Consider the following 11,563-nt stretch of genomic DNA (forward strand, 5'->3'; position numbering starts at 1 on the left):
ATTCTTCAACATCCACTCAAATACAAGAAAGTATGGAAGGAGTGGCATTTTCACAACATCCTAGAGCAGTGGTTCCCAAAGAGTGCACCAACAACACCCTGGGGCACCATGGCTGGCTTACAGAGCACCGCAAAATGTTCCAATATTTTCACTGAAATGACACTTATTCCAAATATGTGCTTATTTAGTACTTTTACGTACAAAATGTTTCTCAATTTGAAGTATGTGTTTATTTTTTTAACTTAATGCAAGCAACCTAACCACACTAATTGAGCATTGCAAGTGTTAGATAGGCCCACATTCTGACTTAGGTGCCGTGGAAAAATCTTGAAATGTTAAGAGCACCATGAAATGAAAAAGTTTGCGAACCCCTGCCCTAGAGAAATGGTGACACTTCATATCAGTAAAAAACACAGCAAATCTAAATAATAGCAATAGGCAGTAAAATATTGATGCTAATTCCTAATTCAGGTCATTTTTAAATGTTCTTAATGATATTATTGTAAACATTTTTGAAGATGTAAATTGCATTGTGTATTTCATAGGTCCACGGCGAGGAGTGGCTATAGGAGATTTAAACCGTCGCATCACAGACCTGAAAATGGGTAATATTGGTGTTGACGGAAGCAACGCTCAAAGGAAACAACTGATTGACCTTCAGTTGAGGATGTCTCCAAGCCACACGGTGCTCAGTCAACAGCAGCAGCAGAATCTCAGGAGAGACAGCAACTCAACTGTCAGCTCATATTATGGCAGTATGCGGTCAGAAAATTCATCACATCCAGGGAGCAGTCGACGGAGTAGCCAAGTATCTCAGGTAAATGCTGTATTCTAGTTTCTTAGTCATTTGGCAGTAAACAAACTTCTTATGTCACATGCTGGCAACATGCTTGTTAAAAATAACACAACACACACAAACATCATGATAAAAAACATTTTGATTTTTGAAATTTTTTCTCCTTTCAAAAACTGCTATGATTTTCCAAATTCTGAAAAATTACATTTGTTTACAATTCCTTTTAGAGCATTCAAGTGAATCTACGTCTGGTTTGATTTTGCTGTTGTCTAGATATCTGTGATGGGAAATAGGCTTACATTGCCACAACAGTGAAAGCAAACCACACAAAGATTCAGGTGAACAATAATTTTTCAGAATTTTGAATATCAGCATTTTTTTTTGAAAGGAGAGAAATTTTTGTAAACAGCTTCATTAGCATCAGTCTAAGGTCTAGCAGGGCCTTAATTTCAAATTGTTTGATCATTTTAATTTGTGTTCATGTAACAATGAAAAATTAGCTTTGTACAGTTAGAGAAGTTTCATTTTGAATCAAACATATAACTTAGTTTAGAACAATAAACTAGAGTATTTAATATGAAGTATCTAATTATCAGTACATTGAATTTAAATATATAATTTCGTCCACAACAAATTTAAAATGTGAATTTTTAGGTAACGAACAGGGACTTTCTTACACATGTGTTATGTATAATGATATGATCTGAGAATTTCTGATTTTGGTCTGAAAGACCTGGCAAAGCCAGGGAATTTTGTTTTTACAAAATGGTAGACACCCTGTTCAAATCATGGGTAAGACACTTTTTTTTTTTCTGTTTGTTTATAATGTGGGAAAATGTATAATCTGGGATATATTTACAGTAGTTTACTGCATCGGGTGTCACAAGAGTCAATGTAGAATCTGGAAATTTAAATTGAAGTTGCACTATTATGCAAAGCACAATGGTAATGTTACTCTATGAGAGTGAAAATATTTCTTCTAATTCTCTTTCAGGGTTCTGCCATGTCTCGCGCTGGTGGTCAAGTAGCCTCATTTTATGATCCTATTTCCCCCGGGAGCTCAAGGCGTTCCAGTGAACTCAGTGCCAATGATCCGAACTTGTCTGCCAGCATGACGTCACATCTGAATCGTCTGCATTCCCGAGCTCTCAATGGAGGACAGGAGTCTTACAATACATCTAACTTGGTTGTGCAGGTATGTCCAATTGTTCTCTAAATTTAGGTCATTGTACAAGGGCCATCTGTAAAGTAGTACCTGTTCGCGCCGTGTGGAGCACTAGTGATGCGAATAGCCACTGCTCAAGGTCAAACAACATCAGTTGACTTTCTGCTCAGTGTGTGCAAAGTTTTGTAGCACTGTCATTGTAGTTATTGTTTATGTGAGCATTTACAAAGTTCAAAAGAATTGAAAACGCCACTACTTGTAAAGTTAGGGCTGTGATCAGATTTCTCAATGCCAGGAATGTGTGACCATGTGATATTCACTGTTAATTAAAGGAGGTTTATGGAGACAATGTTATTGATGAGTCATCTGTTCAGAGCTGGTGTTGAAACTTTAACTCAGGGAGGGAGAACATCCATGATGACGAATGTTCTGGGTGCCTGTCTGTCATTATGGACGAACTGCTGAGTGTAGTTGACAAATTCATCAAGAACGATCACACTGGATGAAATCAGTGAACAGTTCACTGATGTTTCACGAACAATTCTTCATGAAATTGTCAAAGGTCATCTGAAGTATGGGAAAATTTGTGCAAGGTGGGTCCCTCGCTTCCTTACATTTTATAGTGATGAGGAACTGAAAGAAGGGGTGACTACTTTTCTCAATTGACTAGCGGCAGAGGAATATGAAGCTGGGTTACAAAAACTTGTCACACGTTATGACAAATGCTTAAATGTACATGGAGACTATGTAGAGAAGTAGTTTAAAGTTTGTTGTTAACAATTACAAAGTTTTTCCAAAAAATATTTGTTAGTTTTTCAAAATTAAAAAATGGGTATTACTTTCCGGATGGCCCTCGTAAAATGTGTTTAATGATATTATTGTTGCAAAACATAATATATTTCATATCTCATGCCACCAACAAATTATATTTTAAACTACATGAGTAATCTTCATAAGGTGTTACGTTAAAAAAAGGGAGATGGATTAAACTCAATTTTAAAACAATGACGGAAGACACAGATGTATTGTAATGCATGGCTATCCACTTAAATAACTTTCATTGAAATTATATTTAACTGCTGAATAACAGTAGGTACTCTCCACCTCATCCACCTCCTCCTTGGCAATAACTCCATCATTACAAGCACATTATTTAGTAAATTGATAAATTGATGATGTGCAAAATATACTTGGAGCATTCCATATGAAAGTGGCCCTTAACCTCAATTTTTAAAATTAAGTGCAATGCTATAACTTTATTCTATCTTATGAGTGAACAGTCTAAAATTTTGTCATTTGCTTTAAAAATCAAATATTATACATACATAATTAATGTATTTTAAATATTTTTGTTTATTTTAACTTTTTGATTTACTTGCATTTTGTATTGTGTCTCACCCGTGACACCAGGAAAACAATTAATTTCTCCTTTCACTGTTACATTTCTCCCTCAACTCCACTAGAATATTTAAAGGTCAATTACCTCCTCTCTTTTTCTTAAATTATTTATTTTCCATCATTTGACAATTCACAAAAATTAAAATAAATCTTATTAAGTGAAGAGGCAGTGTTTCCTCAGTCCCACCCATGATACAAAATTGTTCATGTACAGCTACAAATCTGGGAAAGTACTTTAAGGGTAGTTATATTTAATCAAAAGTGTTAAGTTTCATATTTCATTACACAGAAACTGTATGGAAAATGTTGCTTAACTATCAGTAGAATAGTACTTTAATATAAAAAATGTAGTCCACTTGTCCCTCCCGTGAGAATGAAATGTCTCATTTGTGTTTACCTCTTGTGTTAAAACCGTTATTTTCAAGTTTCCTTGTTAAATGATGTATTTTTTACCATGTTTCTCAAGATTGTGCAATTTCTGTTTCTAATTTTAGACTCAGAACATGTCTTTACTGGGGGCCAGTGGATGGGTGGCAGGGTCAACAGGACCTTCTAAAAGTCCTGCAGTGAAACCAACACCCCAGCCAGCGAGGGTAGGACAGCCACCTGATGGTACAAAGAGTGAAGTACGAAGAATGTCCGACCCTTGTAGGCCATTGGACAGAAATTTTGGCATCACTCGGAATTTGCAGAGACACCATAGCTACAACTTCAATCCGAGAACTCCGTTGCCTCCAATATCGAAGACTGCAAATGAGCTTCATCCGAACCAAGAGGTTGTTCTAGACGAAGTTGAAGAAGGGGAAATGGTTGAGAATAAGCTTGTTATTCCAGATGAAATGGTTCATTATCTCAACCAAGTAATAGAGGTAACTGAACTTTTTGACTCTCATATACGTGTACCTATTTTCAGTTCTATATGTGTTTGTAATGTTGCTGGAGCAATACCACTGTAATTGCTACAGATACCAATGTCATTACTCATGCCAATTTCCACCAGTAACAATACTTGAATAGGGTAACAACTGAAAGTAGTCAGTGGGAATTTTTCAGACCATATCGCTGCATAAGGTGGCTGGAGTGTGATGTTGATCGCATTCCTCTATATTGACTGATATTGTGAATGTGTGGAGCCGCTATCTACAATTGTTACAATTTACAGAAGATTTTACTTTTTTCAAATACTATAGCAATCTAACATTTTTGCTTTAAAATATCCATATTTTTACATGAGAGTAATTTAATCGCAAAATCCATTCCTCCACAAAGAGGATATGCAGACTACAGAAGTGTTGCTTTTTTTTCTCTTCTCTCCAGACTCTACAAAATAACCAGACTTAATTCATAATTTAGTATATCTAGATACTGGGAAAGGGTGATTGAGATTGTGAACAGGAGCCTCTTGAATAGGTGAAAAAAAATCCTGCTTCTCCCCTGCCAGGAATTGAACCTGGGTCTCTTGCATGGCAGTCAGACACCCTAACGACTGAGCTTGAGGGAAATGTAAAACCCAGAAAATTATTGTAATATTTTGTTATAATGGGATGAGAAAAGTTAAATGTATGAGAATAAAAAAGTAAAATTGAAGTTCCACTATAAAATTGAATTGGAGTAAGAAAATAAGTAGTGTCCTGCAAATACATACTTATATCAATTCTGAATATGAACCACTCAGAAACTCGTCTATTCCTGCAGTTTAAAATATGCTGCATCATGGTGCTGATTACTTCTTCATGTATAATCAAGATTGTATGATGCATGGTTGATTGATTGATTAATTGATTTTTTGTTTTAAGTCCACTTTATGCACATATAGGCTAATTGGGAGTGGGTGTACAGTTTGAAGTGGAATACGATCCACTGTAATGTGTCTCCACTGGATATCAAACCTGGGACCCCTTGGTTACAAGGCGACTATGTTACCACTATGCCATTGGGGAGTTGTACCGGGTGAGCAAAAGGTAACTGTGCAACTACACTATGCTACATTACGCAGAGAAAAACTTCCTTTCTTGATGTTTGTTGGTACATAAGGGCATGGACAGTTGGTTAGTAAGGCACTCATTGTTGTTTCTTCAGAGCGTGATATTGCAAAGCGCGGAACTGCATTAGCAATAGTTTTGCTACTCAAAGCTCGTGTGTTTTTGTTTTGACTGTTCACGTAACCGGATAAATAAAACCAGTCCTCATCTGAGGAAAATGTGACATCAAGAATATCCTCTCCATTGACAGCAATAAAGTCTGAACCACCGACAATACTCAACATGCTTGTCGTGGTCGTGTAAATGTAAGTCCTTTTCCAGTGTGGTTCTTGCACTGCCGTACGATTCACTCACTTGCTGTGGCAATTTATGAATTGACTTCTTTGGGCCTTGCTCTATTCTAATCGAAATATCCTGTAACTTGTCCTCTGCTAGAACTCGTGACCTGCCTGATTTCGGTGCATTCTTCACTGATCCCGTTCTGCGAAATTTATCGATCAACCGCCGCACTGCATTACAATGTGGTGGATCTGTGTCAGGAAACCTTTACATAAACTTATTTTGCACTTCTTTCGTATATTCACCTCCATGTCGAAAGACTTGTTCCACCAAAAACACACGTGCTTCGAGTAACAAAACCATTGCTAATGCAGTTCCGCGCTTTGCAATATCATGCTCCGAAGAAACAACACTGAGTGACTGACAACAATGAGTGTCTTACTAACCAACTGTCCATGTCCTTATACCAACAAACTTCAAGAAAGGGAAGTTTTTGTCTGCGTAATGTAGCGTAGTGTAGTTGCACAGTTACCTTTTGCTGACCCAGTATAATGCATGGAACCTTATTAGCTGCAATATATATTATGTGTTGTGAATTCCACATGTCTACTTTTGGTCTTACTGATTTTGGAATGTTATTACATTATATATAAACATTAAAATAATAGGTGTGGTGCATATGTCAAGTATCTCTGCTTACAATGGATACTGAGTGAAATATAATGTGTCTTATTTTATCTTTAATATTTCCTCTATATTTTTTTTATTGCAACTTCATGCTGTTGAGTCAAAAGAAGACTTATAATAAATAAGTGGAAACATGGGCATATTGTTTCTAATACATTCACTTATGTCAGCTTGAAAGAATTTAGGTTCTTCAAGTTTTATAGTTTTATATTGAAAATATTAATATTTATGTATTTTATGAACTTAATTTGGCCATTAGTAAAATCTGTTTGAATTTTATTAACTTCCACTTTCTTATGTTAGTACAACCTTTCTTATGTATATTCTAGGTTTCTGATACTGGGAAAGTGAACCAAGATGAAGGAAGTGGTGGCAACGTGATTGCAGTTGATCAGTCGACGCAAAGTCCAAAACCAGCTCCAGCAGTTGTGAATACAGTTTATCCACAACAGCAACAACCACAGCAGCTGCCACAGCAGCAGCCACAGCAGCAGCCACAGCATCCAATAGTTGCCCCAGGCACCCCAGCTGCTGGACCTGTTCCTGTTAAGCCACCATATAGTTCGCAGCCAGTACCAAGTCCAGCATACAGTGGTACCGGTGCAGCAGGAATGATAACTTCACCACCTTCAGTTGGTGCCGGAAGTGGATATGGAAACTATCCGCAGCCAAGCCCCGGTGCTGCCAGCTACAACCAATCTCTGCCTAGTCCTGCTCAAGCGAACACCTTTAACCAATCCATGCCGAGTCCTGCAGCTCAGAATTTTAACCAGCCGATGCAGAGCCCAGCAGCTGCGACTCCGGCTCCAAATTTCAATCAAGTTCCTCCATGCTTCCCACACAATCAAGCACAACAGGTCGTTGCTCCTGTTTACAATCAACAGTACCCCCAGGCACCCAATTATCAAGCTGCCCAACCTTGCAACAATGCTCCAATGCAGGCACAAATGAACAGGACGATAATGCCTATGCAGAACTGTTATCCTCCACAGCAACAGCAGCAAAACCCTTGTAATAATATGCAGAACTTTACTCACCCTCCCAACGTCATCAACAATGTTCCTCAGCAGCAAATGCAGTTACCGCAACAAGCTTTTGTGACTAATAATAGTACAATGCCTATGATGAATCCCAATGTGAACAATTGTGGCAACAATATGATGGGATATGGTTCGATGTCGAATATGGGAAGTACAGGAAATCTAAGTAATGTTGGAAGTGTGAATAATAACATGTTCCCTCAAACATTCTCATGTGGTCACGTTGCACAGCCAAATGGATCGATGGCCATGTACAGCCAACCTTGCTTTAACTGTCAGCAAATGGGAAGTGGTAATAATATGAACCAATCAGGGCCTTGTGATCCAACAATGGCTCAAAATTGTGGTGGCTGGAATTATCAGTGTAATCAGAACATGGTGGGGAATTATGGGAATGGACAGCAGGCACCTCAAACCATGGTGGTACCTGTACAACAGTACAATGGTGCTATGGTGCAACAAGGACAACAGTGGATGATGAATAATCCTCAACAACAGTATCAACCACCACAAAATGCTGTGATGGTACCTCAGCAGATGGCACCACAGTGTAATCCCCAACAAGTTCCCATGATGCAACCGCAACCTGTGGTTGCTCCCGTGAATGTGTATGCACAAAACAATGCCCAAATGCCTCAAGGATACAACAATCCTTGTTTACCAAATGCAAACAACCCTGCAAGTGGAAACAATATTGCTAGTAATGCTAGTGTTGTGAGTGCTAGAAGTGCTAGTGGTCCACCAGAAATTCAGTGCCAAGACATTAGCCAATCGTCAACGCAACCAGGTGCAAAGCCTGCAAATCAACTTAAGCCAGTTGCTAGTCCACAAAATATGCGGCAAGAGGCATACCAAAGGACGTTGGAGTACGTACAGCAGTGTCAGTCGTGGGCAGCCAATCAGGAATCGGTGAAGTGTGAAACTCCGAGGGCAGGTGCAGCAGCGAAAACACCAATGTCTCCCGACTGTGATACAGTGACGAGCAGCACAGATCCAAAGGCAAGGGCAGCAGCTTTGGGTAAAAGTGCAGGTTCCAAAGCTGGTGGTAACCAGGCATATCAAAACTCAGGTTGTGTCCAAGCAGCAGCTGTACCAAACAAACCAATAGGAGCTGTGGGTGTACCATTAGCTCCTCCCACTACCGAAAGTTCCTTGCCATGCCATCCACCTGTTCCGGAAAGCAAGCCTAATAATAATCCACTAATGGAAACATCCAATATGGTTATTAATGACATGACATCATCATTAACATCACTTCTGGAGGAAAATCGATACCTTCAAATGATTCAGTGATATAAAAAGTGTTAACCCTGAAAATATAAAGCATCAAGATCAGTAAATTTCTTTAGCACTATGAAGTAACATTGTAATGAAATTATTGATACTTTGTTAAGTGTATGAACACCTTAGAAGAACACTACATTTATCTGTGATGCTGTCGTGTATTGCGAAGTGAATTACTGTGCACTGTGTTGAATAGCAGAGTGAATGGTTAAGCAGTGATCTCCTTTACATTAAAATATTTCATGTACTTATAAAAGACTTGTTTTGAGACAAGATACTGAAGTTACAAATAATAAATTATGTTCATTACTTGCCAAAAGAAAGTGTAAAAATCATTTACAACAGACAGTATTGGTTTTTCTGCCTCACTTGTAAGTTATTCTCAAATATCAATGTTAACTTGGCCAAAATGTTCAGGGTGCCATATGACACTGTCACTATGCAATCAACTGTCTAGCGTGAGAGAAATTGATAAAGTAGAAAAAAATTAGTCTTTGGTACTAACACCTTGTACAGCTTAGAAGAAAACTATATTTGTAAATCTAACTTTTCTATTACCTCAAGTACATGTGATGCATTAGAAGTAATTTCTTGTTAAACGCATTCACAATATTGTTCTCATAACATCACTCATTATGTACACCTGTTCTTTATTAGACAATTGTCAAAACAACCCAATTGTGATGTTAAAGTTTAGAGGCACTTTGTACATATCTTTAAGTAATGAAAACAGAGAAATATGTTTATAAAAGGTTTTTCTTATGTGGATTTTTTATTTAAAATGATGTAGAATTAGAAAGAAGGAATATTAATAGTTGCTTTATTGAAACAATGTACAATCACAAAGACAAACATCTTGCATCAAACATATGAGATGTGGTTATTCATTGAATTGTTACAGGTATTTTGTGTGAATACACACATGTATATCAATGAAATAGTTACAAATATTGGTTTAACATATAAAAAAGAGCTGTGATATTGTTAATTTGTCTTAAAAAAGCAAAAATGCTTTTGCATTCCATCAAATGCATACTAAATCTTCTTTTAGTATGACAAATATAAGGTATGTTTAAGGTACTTAATTCACTTATTGCTGAGTCACCACCTGATTTGATAGTGTAAATTTGATAATGCTTGACATGAATCTCTGGATTCTAAAGTATTTTAGTGCTGTAAATTCAATGTTGTTTCATCCAACACTTGTTTCTTTTTCCATAATGCAAAATATGAAGCATTGCTTATTGTGCAATACTTATTTTAGGGAACTAATGTAATAAGAGTTTGTACAGTGCTGCCTATGCAATTTTCATGAGAAAGGTTTATTAAAAAAAGAAACAACAGGTGTACAGTTTTACACATGAAATCATAAATTGTTTTTTACATATTTGTGTTGTTTCGTTATTTCCCCCGTGAAAGTATGACATAATTAAATCACTGAATATTTTTTGGACTCGCATGCTGTATAATATTTGTGTGTAGATTTTTACATCAAGGGTAAAACTTACTTCGAAATTTTATGAGCAAAGGAGTATCTGGACAAAACATAGCATCATGGTTTATTAATGCAAGAGGTAGAAAAGCAACATAGAAAAAAGAGAAATAGTTAAAACCATTGATATTTCACACCATGTGTCTTTAACATCATAAAATTAAGCAAGATAACGATCACAAAACATAACATCTTTTGGTTATCCAAATTTTCAGAATGACTTCGATCTCTCCTCAAAGTTGGAAAGGTTATAAGCAAGACATGATAAAAGTTAAATTGTTTAACAGGTATGAAAACCTAATCCAAAATAGAACAGGGTGGTCACAAAGTGGGCATATCCCCCTTTATTTTCGACACTACGATGGTAATAGTTGGATTACTTGATAAGAACACATACCTGTGCCATTGATTAACCACGACTGGAACTTCTTGGAGGCCCTTCAGAATGCATTGAGAGGAACGTCACTGCCTGGAAAAAGGTCTTATTCACACTTGCAAAGTGTACCAAAATATGGCACGGAGTTCGGCTGTGCTACGAAAAAGACTGTCTCCATACCGATGCTCCAGACACTTAAACCATCAGGTATGTGTTCATATCAAGCATTCAACCATAACCATCGTAGTGTCGAAAATACCAGGGGGGGGGGAGGGGGTACGCCTACTTTGTGATCTCCATGCTGAATGGCTATCCATTTCCTGATCTCCATAAAGTGAGACAGCTGCATAGTCTACCGTTTTGAAAATCTAGCTGGTGGATGATTGAAAAGACAAATAAATTACTAAGAAATTGGCCTGTCACAATTGAAATATGGTTTACAATATTTCTCATACCCCATATATCAAAAAGGGTTAACATGATATGCTTTTCCCATATCAAAGATGTAGATCCATGCTACACTGTCATATAAGGAGTGCATTGCATGATTTAAATGGAATGTGAGACTAGAAATGGAGCAATTTCCTTCAGTAGGATACCAGTGAAGACCCCATACACCTTCCAGATAGATTTTTAAATGTTTACCTGTTCCAGGACCTTTGGAAACCTGTAGAAATTCTATATTGAAAAATGACCTTTCCAAGACAGGAAAATGGCTGAATGTGGATAGTGCAACTTTTTCTATATCTACCCTGAAAACATGAAATGCACACCAGCCAATATTGAATCTATAAGTAACAGCCAACCTTCACGGTGGAGTGGTTATAATAATAATAATAATAATATATCTTTATAGAGCGGGTTAGGTTCAGCATACACTGTTCTCCCACCTAACCCTTGTCAGAAGACAGTATACAGTTACAAACGGTATATACACTGTTCAAAATAATGAGGGGATCAGGCAAAAATAAGTAGGGGATCAGACCAGATATCAAAACTCATGTAGGCATACTAATACCAGATCCTTTATTTCATTCTGAGATTAGCAAGATATGCTGTCATGA

General features: G+C 37.2%; 1 protein-coding gene across 3 annotated transcripts in view; it reads left to right on the plus strand.

Moving 5' to 3' along the window:
* ci (transcriptional activator cubitus interruptus) overlaps positions 1 to 9,988 on the plus strand; it is a 554,770-nt gene extending 544,782 nt beyond the window's left edge. For all 3 annotated transcript variants that reach the window (XM_083110883.1, XM_083110882.1, XM_083110885.1), the window contains 4 exons: positions 546 to 817; positions 1,791 to 1,991; positions 3,854 to 4,228; positions 6,637 to 9,988. In XM_083110883.1, the coding sequence (XP_082967009.1) occupies positions 546 to 817; positions 1,791 to 1,991; positions 3,854 to 4,228; positions 6,637 to 8,640 (2,852 nt within the window). In that variant the 3' untranslated portion in view covers positions 8,641 to 9,988. The remainder of the gene's footprint in view (positions 1 to 545; positions 818 to 1,790; positions 1,992 to 3,853; positions 4,229 to 6,636) is intronic.
* The last annotated feature ends 1,575 nt before the right edge of the window (positions 9,989 to 11,563 follow it).

The sequence above is a fragment of the Lepisma saccharinum genome, chromosome 24, assembly GCF_977018435.1.
Source record: "Lepisma saccharinum chromosome 24, izLepSacc3.1, whole genome shotgun sequence".
Taxonomy (NCBI): Eukaryota; Metazoa; Arthropoda; class Insecta; order Zygentoma; family Lepismatidae; genus Lepisma; species Lepisma saccharinum.